Source organism: Pagrus pagrus (genome assembly GCF_965226575.1).
Source record: "Pagrus pagrus genome assembly, chromosome: 16".
In the NCBI taxonomy this organism is placed as follows: Eukaryota; Metazoa; Chordata; class Actinopteri; order Spariformes; family Sparidae; genus Pagrus; species Pagrus pagrus.
The window spans coordinates 21,437,141-21,457,707 of record NC_140200.1 but is presented as its reverse complement, the minus strand read 5'-3'; the positions used below and the strand labels follow the sequence as shown (position 1 = coordinate 21,457,707).

General features: G+C 39.6%; 1 protein-coding gene across 3 annotated transcripts in view; it reads right to left on the bottom strand.

Moving 5' to 3' along the window:
- galnt14 (UDP-N-acetyl-alpha-D-galactosamine:polypeptide N-acetylgalactosaminyltransferase 14 (GalNAc-T14)) overlaps positions 1–20,567 on the bottom strand; it is a 194,687-nt gene that overhangs the window by 130,427 nt on the left and 43,693 nt on the right. For all 3 annotated transcript variants that reach the window (XM_084378396.1, XM_084378395.1, XM_084378394.1), the window contains one exon: positions 17,380–17,549. In XM_084378396.1, coding sequence (XP_084234522.1) covers positions 17,380–17,525 — 146 coding nt within the window. In that variant the 5' untranslated portion in view covers positions 17,526–17,549. The remainder of the gene's footprint in view (positions 1–17,379; positions 17,550–20,567) is intronic.

Genomic DNA, 20,567 nt, shown 5'->3' with positions numbered 1-20,567 from the left:
TGTGACCGCTGACCCCTGAATTCCTCTCTTTTAGTATCTTATAATGATGCTGTTCTGGGATAAGAACCTGTATCTGCTGAACCTCCTGGTTAAAACACCTTATCTTTAAAAAGTAACAAAACAACCTGGAGCCTCGGTGCATTTTTTTAAACATCCTTGAGTGGGTGTTAACTTGTGTTTGACAAAGTCTTCATGCCCGAGCGAGCCACTTAAAAGCCAGTCAGTTAAATGTAATGTAATGTGAGGCGATGTTTCACTTGGCTAGAACATCTATATATTTCACCACGCTCGATTTGAGCTGATGAATGGTCCACATCCGACGTGCTGATGATCCATCTGTATTCTGCGTATTTCTCAGCTGTCATTATTGATCACTTCAAACAAGGAAAACACTCCGGGCTGCACTTTCTCCCTGTGTGTGTGTTTATTCAAGCACTCAAATGTGTGTATTTGCTTGTGCCTGTTTACATGGACTTTGTGCAGTATATGTGTTTATAAATGCCTGTGCATATTACATGTGTAGGTTAATTTGGGCTTCATGAGAGCTCTAAAAATTTACTAAGTATGATAAATACATTTTAAGCCACCATAAAAAACTTGGGAAATTAAGCGGTTATTTAATGGTAATCCTGCTTCAGGCACCAAAAAGGCTAGTGTAGGTGTGTGTGTGCGTGTGTGTGTGTGTTTGTGTACCAGGATCTATACGAGCTTGTTCAGATTGCTCTCTGTGAACTCCATCATGCTGAGCTGGAACGTACTGCAGTTGTTCGACAAAAGCCGGAAGGAGGAAACAAATTCAGGCTTAAATTATCTAATCGTTACAGACCAGCCAACTGAAAAAGCCAAGCAGTGTGAGTAAGGCACTATGTGTATTTGTATTTTCATGTGAACACTAAGGCTTATATATACACAGTGTGTATGTGTGCCCAAAATAAAACCTCCTGTTTGTCTGTCCATTCATACAGTATGTGCACGTGCATTAATCAGTAACTGGGGGAGAATGGCTTTATGAAAGGACCGTGTGAATTGCTGGTTTCAGCACTCTTGGTTTCAATTGGCCACTCAGCTCAGTGCGACAGCTAGACTGACCTTGGTTCTGAGAGGACAACCTGACACAAACGACAAGCATGGAAGTCACATGGTTTGGATCCAAAGATTGCTGGTTGACTTGTGATTAACTGGCATTAAAGAAAGATGTTTTAATAAATATGCCTTAAAACAAATTCAGGAAAGAGAATCCAAAAGGAACTGAAATGCCTCAAGTAAATTCAACACATCCTCATACCTAAACGATTGCATAGATTGATTGCCAGTGACTCCAAAAATGACATACATGACCATTACCAAGTACCAGCAAAAGGCAGCGTACTGGACCTTTGTCGTCATGTGGTTAACTTGGTTAGGTTTAGGAAAGATTATGGTTTGGATTCAAATAAGTATGTTATTAAATTAAAGTTACATTACGTACATGATGTACAGTAAGTACAGTACAGTAAGTCCTGTGTTTGTTTGACCCATCTGTCGACTCCAACTGTTTCATCTGCTGACTTTGTAGCTCTTATACTACATCTCCTGACTTCCTCCTTTGCTCCCATCATAATTACTACGACCACTGAAAAAATCTATCATTAAATTTGCGGACCTATAAAATGAAAATAAAAAATATTTACTGACACAAAAATATCAATTTCTGCCTGTATCTAAAAATCTTTCGTAGACTCACTGACAGCTATTTCCCTTGTTTCAGAGTTTTGTAAGCAATCTGATAATATCAAAGATAAAAGCCGGATAAGCCTTCTCATTTATGATCCTTTGACTGAAGTATATGAGAGTTGAAAGGTTTTGTCAGTCTGTGATGCTGCGTCTGATGTCGACTTCATCTCTCTAACACTTTGAAAATCTGATTAGTTTGTTGTTTCAAGCACTCGTCCGTCTGTCACCTGTGTTCATTTTCTCCTTTGTTTACCTCTTCACTCACTTGTTAATTATTCATTTGAACTCATTTATCAGTACATTTAATTATTTACTTTGTCCATCTCTTACTTGTTAATCAGATTAAATGCAAGTTTTTTAAGTTCTCATGCATTTTCTTCTCAGCTTCGTCAGCTGAAATTTAATAGTGAACTCTGCATGTTACTTAGAAAACAGAAGCCCAGCAGCTCCGAACTGCAATAAAACGCCCTCTGAACACTGTGTGTGTGCGTGTGTGTGTGTGTGTAGGCGGGTGTTTACTGCAGTGTATTAGTTGTAATTATCAACAACTCAGCAGGGGAGACTGAACATGCTTTTGTGCGTGATTGTGTGCAAGTTTTGGATTGTGTGTGTGTGTGTGTGTGTGTGTGTGTGTGTGTGTGTGTGTGTGTGTGTGTGTGTGTGTGTGTGTGTGCGTGCGTGTGTGACTGTACATTAAGAGGATGTTGGAGGGTTTCAGCATGAAGTCCCACCCAGCTGTTTGCAATATCATCAACACTAACCTTGCACTGCACTAGTCCAGAAGACTAGAATGTGTCTTTTTCACTTGAAGAGTCTTTAAAGACATACTGAGACAATACTTGCAGTAATTATAATAATCACTTAATTCATTTATCAAAAAATTGTAGCTCCTGCGATTTGGATATTGCACTTGATCATATTGCGATTACGATAATATTTAGATTTTTTGTGCAGCCCTAATGGTAGCAACAACAATACATATCAAACAGTGACAATAACAAAAACAGATAACGTGATAATTTTTCAAACATTTATGTTATAACTTTGCTTGTTATAACAATCGTTTATGAGATACAAGACATTTGGTATCTATAACAACCATCACTTGCACACTTGGTACTTGCCAAGAAATAGTTCCTAATGTCTCGCCTGGTAAAATTAAAACAAATTAGTGTTGAAGACACGATACCAGCTTTCAGAATTTGGAGCTAAAAACTAGAAAGACACTAAATCAATCAATCATGTGCTTCTTCTGCTGAACAGCAACAACAACAACAACAACAGAATTTTGCTATTTGAACCAGACCACATGTAGACATCCCATGACTAATAACCCCTCACTGGCTTGTACTTGGATTTAAGCACTGAATCTGCTCTCAGTTGTTTGTTCAGACGGGAGGCTCTTGAAAAATTATGAGGACGTCTAGCTCTTGTTCTGACGAGGGCAGCAACTGACGATTATTTTCAGTGTTGATTCATCTTTCGATTATTTTCTCGATGAACAGTTAGTTATGAAAAGTCTATGAAATATCAGAAAATGGTGATGACGTGTTCAAATGTCTTTGTCAATGTTTTTTGTCCACAATCCTTAGATATTCAGTTTACTGTCAGGGAGGAGTAAAGAAACCAGAAAACATTTACATTTAAGAAGGTAGAGTCAAGAATTTTAACTTTTTTCTCTCAAAGACTTACTCAAACCGATTAACTGATTATCAAAATAGCTGGCACATAATTACCTCCATCGAGAAGGTTATGTTTTCAACCATGGTGTTTGGTTGTTGGTTGGTTGGTTGGTTGGTTTGTCAGCAGAATTACCCCCAAACTAATGAGGGGATTTCCACAAAACTTGGAGTCCTTGGAGGATGGGTCTTGGCCCAGAATAGACCCCATTAACTTTTGGTGTGGATCCGCAAAAGGGACCTTCCCTTACTTAAACATGGTGAGATGTTTTTTGACATTTTGGTTAATCCCTCAGTGAATAATGCATGGATCTTGATGAAAAAAATCAGGCTAATTTAAGTGGCTGATATCTATGAGTGAGTACAATTTGATGCTGATCATGGATCTGGTGATCTTAAATTATGGTTAAGCAGTTATGGGTAAAATTTACAGTGATAGCAGGCTATAGAGTTAGATATTGGATTAGGCTTGAATAAATTACAGTGGACTGTTGGGCCTTGGCAGAGGTATGCGCTCAATTGAGTGCCACTCTAGTTTAAGTGTTGACAACTAATAGATGAATTGATGCAGCTCTGGTTCTGAATGCGTCTGAATGCTCTTAATTGCAGCTTTGGACAAAAGTTACCACTGGCCAATCCATATTAAATAAATGTTTTACTGTCTGTGTCATTATAAAAATATGTATTTCTCCTATAAGTTCCTCCATTTGGTCATGATAAAAATGATTCCAGTGACTTTAATGTAGTGTGGTCAGTATCAACAGTATTGGTATAGGAAAACTAAATAATGTTGTGACTTGCTCCCACTTCACTATTATTGTAAAGATAAACTAATGTACAGTCGTATAGTCACGTTTTCACACCAGATATGTATTTTCTCACTGAGGTTGCACAGAGGTCATAGATTAGTTCATACACTTGTAAACACATTCATAGCAAACACATAATGAAAACTGGATTAGTAATATTGACTCATTTGGATCTGGACTGAGGGCTGTCAATTTCTTTCTATCTGCCTCTTCCCCTCACAAAATACACACCTGCAGGGATGAGGCAGTATTGACTGGTTCCTGGTCTAGCTCAATTTAAATATGGCCTGAAGCACAGGCGACAGAAGATGGAGGAGGGAGGGAAAAAACGACAGGAAATGGAGGAGGAAGAATAAGGGAAGAGAACAGAAAGAGGGGAGTCAAGAGAGGACAAGCACCAAGAAAAGGGAGAAAAAAGGGAGGAATGGAAGTTGGTCACGACAGAAAAAGAAATCAGTGTTGCTCAATACGAGAGTAACACACATAGCAGAGGCAGACAAGAAGAAGTGGCTGCAACAGTGATCTTTCTTGTGAGGAGTAGTGGTGACAGGATGGTTGACAGGCACTTACACCAGCCAGTCAATGAAGACGGATCAATATGTGACTGGGCCAATCGATGGCTGCCACAACCTCTGTGACACACACACAATCACACGCTCATGTAAACTGCCATTACACAGCCCCACTTGAAGCCATGTCGAGGTAGACGGTACATAAATTTGACATTAAAGTGTGAAATAAAAGCGGTGTTATAACCATTATCATATTTCACAGCATGTAATTGAAGTCATTTCTTTTTAATACTGATATGTTACAGCAGTCTATAGGCTGCAAGGCAGCCATGTTGTATAATTCCAAACAGGATTCATGAATTACTCATGTGGCTTGTCTTTTTATTCAGTGATATAGTTATTATCATTGACTGTTTAAAATATGTACGAAGTTTCCATGTCTGAAAAGTGAAACCAACGGGACAATTAGCAGTTTTTCAAGCAGGGGTGACTTGACTGGTTACACCCCCCAATTCGCCCCTGCAGGCCAACAATGCATTTGTCCCACACAAGTTCTAACCATCCTGCTTAGCTTCCAAGATCGGAAGAGATCAGGCTTTTTTAAGGAACTTTTAGCACCTCTCCACCTGTCCATCAGATGTCCTCTGACTTACCAATTTACCTTACTCATATTCACAGCTGGGTGAGATCCATTGTACTTGCATACCAAACTGATGATTGTACAGTATCGATTGCAAAGTGCTGTACTTAATAGGAGGCGACAGAGCAAAGAAAGACTGTTAGTCTGGATGTAGTTAGTCCTTAATTACTTGTTTTTGATTATCTGAATTACAATAGACGGACAAATTATGCAGATACTTCCATACAAAGAACAAGGGGTCGCTGTATCACAACATTTTGATAAGATTAAAAATCATGACATTCTAGATTTGTGGACTACATGGATTATTTTGCCTTGTGCTCCCCTGTGTGTCTATTGTGACCCATCCTCACTGGTTGTGTCCAGGTCAACCAAAAAGCGATCTACCTTTTCAGATGGCTTGATTTGAATAATCAAAGGCCTGAAGATGTTAAATACTCCATAATTCCCAAGAAAACAGCGAAGATTAGAAAGACTGCAAATCTGTGTATAAAATAATGCAATTCCTTGTGAAGGTCCTGACTCCCACATTGGAAACTACTGCTCTAGATACCATCATGGCCATCACAATCCTCTTCTGTGTTATTTTGTGATGAGATTTGGACCTTACTTTTGTGTCAAACCCTCTATTCTTCAACCTGCTCTGTCTACTTCTTAAAACACCAAACAACACAAGCAGCAGTGCAAAACACAACACCAATAACTGTGTTTAAGTGTTTCGGGCTGGACTGTTTCTTTAAGTTTCACTATCCGTGCCTGAAATATATGAGGGCTTAAAAACTCTGTCTTTAATCTGCCTCCGCCTCTTCTTCTCCATCTCGCCTTCACGACTGAAGTGGATTTAAGAGGTGAAATCAATGAGACATCAGAGCTTCACTCAGATCCACCGTCTCAGTCTATTTCAAGGACCGGCTCTGCCTCATGTTTCAAACACACTCAGTGTTTCTCTCACAATGTAATTCCCTCTGATTCTCTGCACTCATTAACAAAGCGCATAATACAAAGGCAAAGTAGGAATTTGGAGGAAAACACTGCAAAAAAGATGAAAAAAGGACAGAATCCAAAAGCACCGAAGCGAAATAAGAGCCAAACAAATCTAATCAGGTATCAGAGCAGATACAGTTGTAACGCCGTCTGCTCTGTGATTGTTTCGACATGCAGTCGTCTCGGAGGCAGAGTGGGGCGGTTAGCTGAGGCGCTAGCTACGGTAAAGCTGCTTAGCGTCACTGTCACTCTGTGCTCTTGTAGAGCACCGGGGTGCTTCACAGCTCAGGTTCCACATCAGCAGATTACCCACAAAACACCAGGGGGATTTCCTCGCCTCACAGAGAGCTTTCTGCCGCGGTTTGTGCTGTTTGTTAAATTCGGTGTAAACAGTGGTGAACGTGACAAGAGTCATCATGTGTTTTCTGACAAAGATACTTCTTGGACCGGTGAACCAGAGTTCAGACTCAAGCGGAGGACTTCAGATTCTGTTTAAAAGAGTTATGAATGATCAAAGGTCTCTCTGAGGTTTCACACCTTGCTCAAAGTCTCAGACTTATTTTTTAAAAAGGCTTCACTGCTTGAGTGAGTCCAATTTCACTGGTTTGGACAGGAATTTTTTGAAAACAATGTTTTTCACAATATATACAGATTCAATTTATTTGACTGATCAAAAGCAGATAATAAATAATAACAATAAATATTCTTAAAACAGATAAATAATTAAACGATTTAACTATGAAGCCTACTTAACCACAGAAGAAGAACAAAAATCAAGGAGAAATGACAAAATAAGCAGGCATGCTACACTACTGTAATGGTCCCGATGGGATATGAAGCTGCATGGAGGAAATAACAAAACGCTCAGCGGAATCAAGGGGTAACACTGAAATATGGTCATGACATGCTGTTGAATCAGATAGTGATAAGCAGACTGAACTATTGTCTTGTTTTTGTTCATCATTTAGTCTGATTTGTTGTGTCTGGGAGGGGTAGTGCTCTTGAGCCTACCAATCGAGAGCAGCTGACAAATCTGGCGTGTCATGTTTTAGTTTGATAAAGAAGTGGTTGGTTGTAGTGATTTCTGGAAGCAGCTAACTTGATGTTTGTCAATTTCTATTTCTTTAAGTCAAGTAATAAGAATTAGTATACAGTAGCTATGTCAATCTCAACCACACTTGTTTTAGCTCCTCATTAAGCCATTTTTTCTGTCAGTAGTTCTGGTTCTGGCACAGAAAGATGATGCTGCTATCCTTAATACAACTGACAGAGGTCTGATTGTATGAGCTGTTTTCCCAAACAGAGAAACAGTTGTTGTTGAGCAGACCATCGGATCTATTTAAATCAGCGAGAAGAATCTGAAATGTGGGCGGTTATTCAGAGGTCTGGAACCAGACTGGTTGAATAAGAAACTTTCCCTTTTCAATCAATTTAGCCTCTTCAATCTAAACGTCTAGACATATATTGACTTGCAAATCACCAAATCAGTGTTTACTTGCAGAAAGTGAATATAGTAATGCAAAGAATTATGTTTCTGCGCTTCTGGAGGTCAAACATGTTTTTTCAAATCCCAGCCATCTTGCAGAACATCGGTTCACAGCGAATCAGAGCCTCGAGGGTGTTTTATGTTTCCTCCATCTGCTTTTGATACCAGACTCTGTGATCATTCATCACTGGAGCAGGTAATCAAATAAACGAGCTTGACGAGAAAAATAAAAATCATTCAGTGGCAGAGCACTGAGGGTTCTTTTTCTTTGTGTTTTTTCGGGGTCCGTGATCTGAGAAGGATGATAAGCGTCAGTGTAGGAGGCACCAAAGCTAATACAGTGATTAATGTTTAGCTGCATGTTGTGATTCATGGAAACATGACTAAGAGGTTGACTGAGTGCGAAAGACGCTGACGCCAGCGTACACACTCACGCTCACACATTCACACTCCGCAGACACAGACACACAAAGGCATGGACGGGGTTATTGGATGACTGCATGATCTAGTTAGTGATAAGTGTTCAAGGATCACTGGGTCACAATGCTATGAAATAATTAGTAACCAATCTGTAACCGTTGATGTTTTGCTTGTCTCTGGTTGCCGATTGATACGAGGAATATGACTCCATTTTGGAGCAGTGACAACAAAACAAAGGAGCGTTATCACATCTCCCACCCTGGCAAAACAAAGAAAATGACAAATCTGTGCAGTGTGGTGTGTTGTTCAGTTGTGCTTCACAGGAGAGGGAAGTGATAATTTTACACCCTTTCCCCGCTTCAACGTGGGGACATTTCTCTCAGGACCAGAGGACGCCTCTCTTGTTTCAGTTTCCTTTTGCTATACACCAATTTAATCTTAAAGTGTTGCTGAGTTACGCTATTGTCTTTACCTCAAACATCCCTTTACCTGTTATTTGATTGATAACGGATAACATGAAAAATACTCATCTCTTGTGGTATCTATCTATGCCAGAGGTTTTGAGATAAAAAAAAATGAACAGAAGCTTCATTCAAAACTAATGGTTCAAGAGACTCCAAAAGAATGAAAAATAGAGTGATGAATTATGCTCTAATCAACCTACAAGTTCCTTGTCTTCTGTAAAGTACACATTAAGTAGATGCAGCAGGACACATTTGAACTAGGATTGCACAATAAACTATTGGCTGAAGAATGAGAAATGTATATTAGCATTATTATTTTGAAATTATATATATGTATTATATATATATTATATATGAAATTATAGCCGATAAATAGAGCTGATTATATAAAGCCAAACTGCCTTCATTCACTTGAAAAGTGCAGCATCTGCACACTCCAATACTGTACGTGGTATGTACATTAAAAGTTGGTTCACGATTTGGCAATAAACACAGAAGAATAGAAGAAGAAGAAGAAGAAGAAGATGATGATTTTGGCTTTAAGGTTTCACAAGAAACTTACAAAAAGAAGGAGGGGTCACTATGTCACTGATCGGCAGCTTAAGTTAATTAGGCCCGGTGCCAACTCAACTCAGTGTCGCTAACGTGAGTCAACTAATTGATAGCATAAGCGAATATCTACACGCCATGATGTAACTGCTGACTGCATTTTCAGATGAGCTTGTTCAAATATTTCTCAATGAAATGAAAGACACCTGATGAAGATGACGCCACTCCCGCAAGATCTCCCACTGACTCCAACACAACCTGCACCAGTCTGGCACCAAAGCAAGATTCAGTGATGTGATGACCTTTCCTTCTTTTTTAGGTTCCTTGCGCTTTCAGAGGAAGACAACATATATGCAATTTGGAAAACATGTTCAGCAAGGCTCAAATTTAAACAACTTCATTAACTAGCAGGTTTTCAGCGGCATATTCTTTTAAAATGTGTGAAATTCATTCTTGAGGTACTATATTCTGACTTTAAAGATTGTGAAAGGATACACTCAGGAACTAAACCGAGCTGTTGTTATTATGACAGGTTCACAAAAGTTCCATGAATCCCTTTTCTTACTCTTTATTGTTTCAAACTTGTGCTACCATTTATACAATTTGTCTTACACTAAACATTACATTTCCTCTTGGTTTTCATTCGCCTTGCATTAGAACAGTTTTCTCGTGCAGTTCTTGTTGCCATATCAACCCATTGTGTCGTACTGTAGGACATGTTTCCTCTACGTTCAGTATCAGCCCATTGTCTTCATGCTTGGATCTAATCCCTGCGGTGGAGCGGCTGCTGGGCTTATAGACTGCCTGTCTGTCGGAGAGCAGACGGAGGGAGGTTCCCCTGTTCACCGAGATAATGGCAGAGCACTGGAGTGGAGTGGTTTATACACACATACGCACACTCACGCACACGCACACAGCCTCTCAAGCTCTGCATGTGGCAATTATGTCTCCTCTCAGCAGCTTGTGGCATCTCCCCCATCTCCTCTTCTCCTCCACCTCTCCTTGTCTCCTCTTACTAATCCATTCTTGACTTTTCTTCTGCTGCCTCTTCTTCCTCTTTCCTCTTACAACCACCTTCTCTCCCCTATCTGCCCATCTTTCCCTAAGCCATCTATTGCTCTCCTCTCATCCCTGTCCTCGCCTCCTCCTCCAAACTTGAGATAGTGACAGAGCACTTCCCCCATACACAATAACCACCTGAACAATCTGCCTCCCCTCCCAAAAAGATGAAACACTGCTTTAAAAGAAAAATCTCTCCACACCTCACTGGTTCCCCTTCATACCTAAAAACACCAGTTTTTTAAAGCAGGGACTCAATAGCACACCGACACACACACACACACACACACAATACAACTGATCGCCCGAGTGAACAGACACTTTGAAGGTAAATGTCGAAAACAGTCAAGCAAAAATGTACGACTGTACAAAAACATGTCAACCACAGATTTCTGAAGGAACACTTTGCAACTTGTGGTTTGTTTTCGACTTCTTTCTGACTTTGTAGGTTACTGGAGCCAGACGAACTCTTCTTAACAAATAAACAACAATAAGTTGACACTACCGTACAAATAAGATGTAAATGTAGCCAATGAGAAGCTCACTTAATGTAAAAAAAACATTTAGCTTTGTATTGTGACTGAGTACTCAGGGAGTTCCCATGTAATTTAGACGTTGGCACAATGAAGTGAAGTAATGTCAGAAGGACATAGTTTAGGGAGCATTTACTAATTGGAAGATGATGCCGAGACACTAACCAAATGCCTACATCTTGGCAATGTCTTCTGATTTATCACACGCTCGCCATACTTTGTCTTTCCGCAGTAATTTGCGCAGACGTCTGCAAGACATATGTATGCTGTTGGGGTACAGTAGTGGTTTGGCTCCAGTTTTCATACGACAAAATGGCCCCAGGAACTAATCTCGATTGGATCTACATTCTCACATTAACAGTTCCTATAATTCATATTTGTGTTGCTACTGCACCTAAAGAAAGGCTCATATTAGGCTAAGTAGGCCAATGATGGGATAAAAAGTGATGGCTTCAAATGGTTTTCTCATTTTTGTGTGCAACTAGACAAAAACAAAATAAAAACAAAATCCAAAATAATTTGGATGTTGGATGATTTAGAGACATCTTGCAAAGGAAACCATAACATGGAAAAATGTATGTTACCTGTCCTTGTCTCTGTTTATTTCATCTTTGTATTAGAGCTGTAAAGATAAGTCAATCAATTAGTCAGCAGAAAGTTATTAACTTAAAATTAAAACTAATTAATTAATTAACTATTTTGATAATTGATTAATCATTTGTCATTTTCCAAGCAAATATTGTTTGTGTGAGGATTTGCAGCTTGTCGTTGGGTTTTGAACTGATGGTTGGACAAAAGAAGCAATCTGAAGATGTCACTTTGGGCTCTGGGAAATTGTGATTTTCACAATCCTGTTCATAGGCTAAACAATTAAGGGGATGATCATGAAAATAATCTGCAGAATAATTAAAGTTGAAGATAATCGTTAGTTGCAGCCCTAATTTTAATGTTTTAGTAAGTAACCCAACACAATGAAACAGTTAACAAATATTGCTTAGTTTCACCCTCACTAGTTGATACTTGGAAGCAGCAACAAAAACTGGAAGACATGACAACTGGAAGTTCCTAAAAATGTTCAATTTTTGCTATAAATTGCTACTAGGAAATACTTGTAAGTTTCTATGTAATACAGGACAGCATACATGTAGATATTCAGTCCAGACTAATGCCAGATAATGTCACACCTTCTCTCTTCTAAAGCAGTGGTTCTCAATCTGTTTGACAAACCAGAACCAGGTTGGTTTTCACGACGCCTTCCGAACACTGGGACTTTTAACTCACAACATTCTGTGCCAAAAGTGCCAAAAAGATGTTTTTTATGTGTGTCAGAACACATGTGCATGCACACTTTGACTCTCACAAACAACCTCAACAAAATCTATTTTAGGCAAATGAGCGCAGGTATAGGCAACGCAATGTAAAAACTAGAGTCTAAAATCTGTTATTTTACTACTAGTACACCATATAATTGCTCTAAAGATCAATAATATTTAAATGCGTCCACAATCCAAAAGAAAGAAGATATTATACCTGTATTGCATTCATCCCTGTGGAAGCCATCCAGTGCATCCACAGTGTCTGGGATCAAGTATCCGAATATTTTTCCAGATTTCTTCCAGCCTGCAGGCTCTAGGGAGACCAGCCATGCATCTGCAGGTCAAAAGCTTGTTTCTCTAATCTTTAGGTTATCGTGTCCCCACTGGGAAAATAACACACCAGGAGCCTCCTGTCTAAACCTGCTGTGCTTTCTCTACTGGAGCTTTCCTTTAGAGTGGTAATTTCTACCAGATTCTCTTACATCTCTGTGTCTTTATATTTAGGCTCTTTACTGAGGTGTGTCTGCACTACATTACCCAGACATCACCTGTCAATCAAAACATTGACTTTCCTTTGTAGTGATGAGGTTTGAGTTTCTCTTGTTTTATAATGTGTTTATTCAAAACAACTTGTAAATGTCTGTTTTACAGATAGATTGTTCTGAAGGTCCTTCTCTATATAAAACTTAACTGTAAAACTTGGTTATAAAAGGGGAAACGTTGATTACTGCGAATAATTTGGTAACAACGACATATTTTTTTTCATAAAATTGAAGCAAGAGATGACAATTGAGTCCAAGCTCTATTACTAACCTGCAAGATAAACCTTTCAAGTAGCACCTATGGTAATAATTGGTTATTGCATGCTTTAAAAAACACAATAAAAATGTATGCTTAGTAGTCAAAAGACGCCATGAAGGTGAGACAAAGGAGAGGGTCTGCAGGATAATAAGTGAAAACAGCTGCATACTGATATGCTTTGAAGTCGGTCTGTCTGAGCTGTCACACAGAACGGGTGCCAGGAAGCATCCTCACTGTCACTCCATCAATGTCTCCGCTGACTGTGGTCCAAAACAACTCCAGCTCAAAATTCACCTCACATTTTATCTAAAGAAGCTGCTCAAAATGGTAGACTCCATCTTGGAGAGAAAGATCACGGACAATATGACTTTGAAAAACGCCCATCCGCTTTGGTCTATAAAATGGTAGAAAAGTGTTGATCAGAGTTTCCCCAAGCCCGAGACACCATTTTCAAAAGTCTTATACTATAATATAATATATTCAGATCACTGTCATAGAGGAGGAAAGAAACCAGGATATATTCACATTTAAGAAGCTGAGATCAGTGAATTTTGACTATTTTCTTTCTGATATATCGTCTATCAAAATAGTTGGCCATTAATTTAATGGTTGAGAACTAATCGAATAATCACTGCAGCTCTATCTACCATCATGCTGTAATTTTCAACTATCCCAGTGTCATGTTTTTCAAATCTCCTCCCACCAGTCCTTCCATATTTCCTTTCCCTCACCTTTTGTGCTCTTTCTATAAATTACTGTCACACCACCTTGAATTTCCACCAGATACCCCCCTTTGAAACAGAGCCAAAGTGAAGGAAGCACCTCAGTGGGTTTACAGTAGAAAGAAAAGAATGTGTTTCTAAGAATACAAACCTCGGAGGCTTCAGTCGAGGATTTCACTGCAGTTTTTTTTCCTTCCTCGCAGAGTATGGGGTGCTATCACTTTCCCTGCCAAGCGCTCCTGAGATCTACAGCTACACAGTAACTGAGTTAACAGATAATCACATAACAGCTAACCCCCTTCCTCACCACACACACACACACATACACACACACACACCCTTCATTGCTGTCCTATAAGAGATAAATGAGCACTATCAGCCCCCTACCTCCCTGCTAACAGATTAATGTGTAAGCGTATCCCTGGTTTCCCGCCTCCTACACACACTTCTCACTTTCTCCGTCAACCACACACACTCCTCAACTGCCTTATGTCAGCTCGGCAGCAGATGATGCAGGCGAACGACTATACCCAATTATGCACATTAGCTTAGAGATGTGCACTCACATACACACACGCAGTTTGAAACATACCGTGTTAGAAGCAGCAGACAAGCTGTGATTGAGTCAGACATCATACACCCCATCATCCGCGGGACACATCTTCAAAATGTCCACACGCGCGCGCACACACTCGCACAAACACACACACACACACACACACACACACACACACGCACACAGTGATGTACTTGCCAGTTACACTAACAGATTTTGGCTTCCTACGTGAGCCGTTGAGCCACAACCCGCTGTGCTCACCACCACCACCACCAGCCGCAGCAGCAGCAGCGGCATCGACCATCCACGACTTAGTCATGTTCACCATAACTGCCAGAACAAACAGCCACCCAATTAACGCCCACATGCAGCTTCCTATTAGAGTGCTGGGTCACCATGAGCTGCCTGGTAACCTTTAATCATCCAGCGAATGCCGGCTCAAAGGCACAACAGGCGCAAATGGATGTTCCAGCTGGATGTGTTTGTCTCTAGCATTAATCTACCTTTGCTGTGTTCGTGCAGCTCCATAAAATAAAAACAAACATCCCTCAGCAGATGTGAAAAGCCTGTTTACACAGTGACAGACACATCCAGGTCATTACAGACAGCACAAACGAGGCCAGCGCCACCTCTGAGGAAAAGTATGGCTTTTATTTGGAAAAAATAAAATGAAAACAGTAGTAGCACCTAGAAATTAGGGCCACACAATACGGTTAAAAAAAATCATGTCGCGGGTTAGCATTAAAATCATGATATTAGAGCGCAACTGATACTGATATTAGGGGAGCAATGATCAAAACTGCAATGATCCCTCAAATGTTGTTACACAAAGAAATATAACGGAGGCAGGATATTTTAAAGTGTAACATTAAACGTCATTGTCTAACATTTTTCTGGATTATATTCTGTAAAGTAAAGTTTTATCATCAGATATCGGACAACATATACGCTGAAACGCCAAAGGATACATTGGTTGGACTCAAGCAAAAACGTTTTCTTACATATGGATGACAAGATCTGTGTGTTGAGGACATTATAATGCTGTTCTGTCACACATTTTACCTTGAACAGAAAATTGCAGCTTCTTCAATTTGGATATTGCACTTGGCCATATTGTGATTTTCATAATATTTTTAAATGAATTGTGCAGCCCTGCTATAAACCCATTCTTTCAAGTATAAGGATGGTAACAAGACCCATGAAGTGACCATAACCAAGAATGCATCTCTCAATACAGGCTGACTTCCCTATTGATTTATACTATACTGGTTAATACTAAATCTCAAAAACTCATTAAAAAAAGTAGCTTTTAACAAAAGTTACTCAATCAGGAGGAAATGGTGCATTTGTCGGAGACTATTTTCAGCTGTGGATGAATCCACATTTGGTGCTCTAGTGTGTATTTGTGGCAGCAGGACAGTGGATACATATAGTGATTGAGTCAGAATAAACTACAGAGTGTATGTTAATAGTAATGAAGGAACATGTCACCCAGTGAAACAGTGTGACTTGATGTGTTTTTAGAAGTTTTTAGACAACAATGGAGCTCTATGGCACAGAAGAAGAAGGTATCACAAGTTGAATAAGTAGATACGCTCACTGTTGGTTTTGGTCTTTTCATGGCATTTCCTGAAAAGAAAATAAATGCAGAATATCGCAAATCCTTCCTTTAGCTGTTCTTAGGTAAATCATAACAAGCGCAAGCTGGATTGATAGAAAATGTTAAACTTGACAGAACTTTAAAAGCAATCTCAGGGGACCCAAACTTTGTAAAACATTTCAAATATGTCAAGTTGAATATGAGAGGAAATATGTATAAATTCATGAACCACACATCTAGAATCTTTCCATCAGATGTACAAACAAATTGCCTCGGGCATGAATATTTCATTCAGTGAAGACATAAACTAGATACATTTTACAAGCAGATGCAGAATACATAAGCAGCAGCAAAAGTATATCCGATTTGTGATTTTGCCACACCATGTAGAAAAAGTTTGTCTCCTTGTTTAAAGCAAGCAGATGAAGACTGTAGGTTCATGAAATGAACATTTGTAAACATGCAGAAACCCATTAAATCATTCATCAGACCAAGACAGGAAATATTCTGATGTAATCAAGTGAAAACCTGCTTTATGCTGATATTCTCACAAAAAAATGATATTATAAAAGTCAAGTATTAATAGTGTAATGAAAGATCAGAGTACTTATGTGACTTGATTGCTGAGAGCAACACAGAAACAGTAGCTCAGGATAGGTGAGCAAATGTGTGTGTGTGTGTGTGTGTGTGTGTGTGAGTGTGTGTGTGTGTGTGTGTGTGTGTGTGTGTGTGTGTGTGTGTGTGTGTGTGCGCGTGTGTGCGTGTGTGTGTGTGTGCGTGTGTGTGTGTGTGTGTGTGTGTGTGTGTGTGATACCCGTAGCCCGACTACACTGGCCCTCTTCACGCTTTCCACAAGTGCCTGGAAGTTTTTATCTCCTGAAATGTGTAAGAAGGCGGCTGCTGTCAAAGTGGCGAGCTCCTTATCTTCCTGCTGAGCGTCTTTCCAACAGGCGAGAACGGCACTCCGCTAAGAGGATTTCTATTTTGGTGTTTAATTTAATTTCTTAGCGGACGGACGGATTGTAATTTGGTGGTTTGTCTATGAAAACGTGTTTGGCTTCATAATCTAAATTTGTTTCAGTACAGATAGGGGATTCATTACAGGCCCAGGGAGCCTGCTGCTATGTTACTGTTTGACCGTGTGTGTCTGCCTGTGTGTGTGTGAGTGTGTGTGTGTATACCTGTAATACTGAGAGAGGATCTGTAGTTTCATGTGTGCATTCTGACTTGTGTGCTCATGTCTGCAGGTTACTGGAGTTTGGGTTCGATAAGCTTAATTTCTATGCAGTACACTCTGGACAGATTCATACATCAGACCAGAGTGTGTGTATAATATACATATTCCTACAAAACACCAGACTGTTGTGTTTCTCAGGTTGTGCACATAGTTCACCACACGGAATCTAACATCCTACACAAACACTCAAACCGAAACAAAAGAGCAGAAACAGTGCGATTGGTGTCACAAGTTGGTTTTTTTTTGTCCGTATGTGTGCAGTGTCACATGTTTCTGGGTTTTTTGGCGTGAGTGTGTACCTGTAGTGTCGTGTGTCTCTCAGGGCGCGGTTGCTGGGGATGCGTTCGCTCTCTCTCTGGTTGAAGGCGTACAAGGTGTACGGGTCATCACCCGGCTTCCAGCGTCGAGCACTCAGGTAACTCCGCTCATCAAAACCTTCCAACATGTCCTCCCACTCTGCATCCGAGATCTGTCAATCAATCAAAAAAAAAAAAACGGTCAGTCAATTGGGGCAACAACTAATAGTCAATTTTATTTTCAGTTTATCGGTTTGTCCTCTGCTTGACTTATTGATTAATTAGTTAGGTAATTTCTTTCAATTTCTTTTCAAAAATCATGGGCTGTACTGGTAGATCTATTCGTATCACATTTAGGCATTTTGCTTGCAGGTTTACCTATTCCATATTGTGTATGTCTGAACACGCACACCCGTTGTCTTTCTATGTAAACCAACACACTGTGGTGTGTATTCACACACAGAATTGCAAGATCACACAGTGAGTGTTGATTCTCCAGAAAAGCATCAGTTTTATCACATTTACTCTTCAAGTATGCCCGTCCTCCTTACTGTAGCCAGACTTGCATCTTCTTCTATGCTAAAAAAAATAAAAAAATAAATCCAGCAGAATGACAACAGTAAGTCACTTAGTAAGTGATGGATTATCAGTCATACAAAGTTCCTATTTTTGTAAATACATCCATATATAAGCATCTCCAGATGACACCTACATCCATGCATTCTTTACTGGATATAATTTATCTTTTTATCAGTACATCTATAAAATTATCTTGCCGCTTTGGCTCACAATTAATCAACCACCAAGTCAATCAATTACCCAGACTAATTTATCAATTTACCACTCTATAACCTACAATGCAACTAAGCCACTACTGTAAGTGACATCACTGGAGGCAATTTATCAGATTACATGCAGCTTCCTCTGCAGCCACAAAATACTCCCCAAGACCTGTAAACACGCTGTAATGTGTTACAATTGGCAGGGTTACCCTTTATCACTAACCACAGACCAACACTGCACATCACTGTCATTATATCAAGTGAAATATATCAGAGCAGATAGTATGGTTCTTGATTTGAAGGTTCTGCTGGCTGACTCTTTCTCTGCATCAGTCACCAGACTGGTCCTGACTGAATGTGAGATTTAGTCATAAATGTCACAATCTGAGTCTCAGCTTGTCACCATGAAGGAAGTGGACGTAGCCTCTGTTTCTGAAAAGTGAGGCCAATGTGGAAATGACTGCATTCGTGCTAATGCTCAGCAGCAGATGACTGCCCTGCTCGCAAAAAGAAGTTAGATTGTATAGAAGTCAATGAGAAAATGACCCTACTTCTCACTTGATTTATTGTCTCAGTAAACAGTTTCCTAATGAGTTTATGGTCTTAATCTCTCTTTTCAAGTCTTCTTCATTACAGCATGTTCTTCATTTTGTGATTTATGGTCTCATTTTCAGTAAAAAAAAAAGTTGTTTCTGGGTGTTGTTCGTTTGTGAAGCCTAACATGCCTTGTCCAGCTCTTGGTTGTGCCAAAGTCATACAGTGGAGTCTGCTGTTCATTTTTCTTCCAGTCAGTACATCTTGTTTTAAGCCTGTTTTTAGCTAGCCAAAATTAGCATCAAAATTAATATCCCAGCTAACCAAGACAGCTAGCTATCATCAACTGATTCCTTAGCATGTGAGCTGATAACAGAAGTTGCTACGGAGTGAGACATCTTGCTTTTTTGGCATCTCTGTTGAGAGACGCACATGTGCAGAACCACTCAAGCAGCTAACTAGAATGGAAGCCACTAACAACGGTTACATTTCATATTTTTTACTTCAGTCTCATTTTCAAACTCCGCTGAACAATGACAGATTTAAAAAGTATTAACAAGCCAGCGGCCTAATTTTCACCCAGGTGTTGTGTTTTCATTACAGAAAAATTTGTGACTATTGCGTGGGATTAAATGCTGATTATATAAATTCACAGAGAAGACAAAAGATAGACGTTGTTGACGGGTGTTATCGGTATTTGACCAGTGTGAAAGAGGTAATAGTGAACTCAAGTTCTCAGTCAGAATCGCTCCAAATAAACAAGATGGCGATGGCCAAACTGCCAAAGGCTTCAAACCAGTACAGTCCATAAACCGATGGGTTTAAAAGCCACGTTGAGTGTGTGTGTGTGTACCTGTTGGTTTGCTGTCCACAGTGAGGGCCTTTTTAGAAGCATCCGGAGAGCTTTTAGAGGTAATTTCACTTAAAGAAGATTGAGAGGGGTTTTTAACTTTCTGCTCCTTGGTATTTAAGAAAATGAATGCTGAACGTCCTCTTTGTGACTAAATGCTGAGCTTAGTCTCTCAGCAGCTTTTGTTGTACAGATCTGTACTTTAACGGAGGCTTTACATTGGTCTATGCTTTAAGTCCCAGTTCATATAAATTTGACCTAAATAAATACACATATAAAACTGCGGGGTTCAATAATATAGGACTATTTCCCTCCTGTGTTTACAGACATCACAGGTGTAAACAAATCCAATTAAATCAAATTGAACTTCACTGCAGTCAAGTTTTTTGTGCTGTTGAAAAAATCAACCTCAGAAGGTGAATAATGAGCGCATATAGATGTTTTCTTTTAACATTTAAAACTCTTTTTCAGCGACTGACTCTGATGTCTGGGTGTCCTTGAACACACCAATAGGAGCAGACTTCTCAACTGCACAACAAAAGCTGGATTTTGAAGATATATGAATAACTGAATGTTCATGAATATCTGAGCTGAGACTAGTTTGGAGTCTGTGCAGGTCGATTTGTTTGAAAATCAGCGAATACATGGAAATCAATTTGACTGCCTGGTAGGTAGGAAATCAAACTTAAAAGTTACAGAAAGCTTTGGAAAATAAGAGATAAGACACCTGTCTGACGCTTAAGATCCTATATGGCAAAGCTCACCAAAGGACTGCAGTTGAAAATTGGCCAGCTGGCTCACACTAGGGCTGCGACTAACGATTATATTCATTGTCGATGATATTCTCAGTTAATTGATCAGTTGTTTGGTCTGTAAAATGCCAGAAAATAGATGAAAATGTCAATGAGCATTTCCTAAATCCCATTTTCTTACAGATGATGTCCTCAAATGTCTTGTTTCATCCACAACCAAAATATATTCAGTTTACTGGCACAGAGGATGAAGGAAACTAGAAAATATTCACG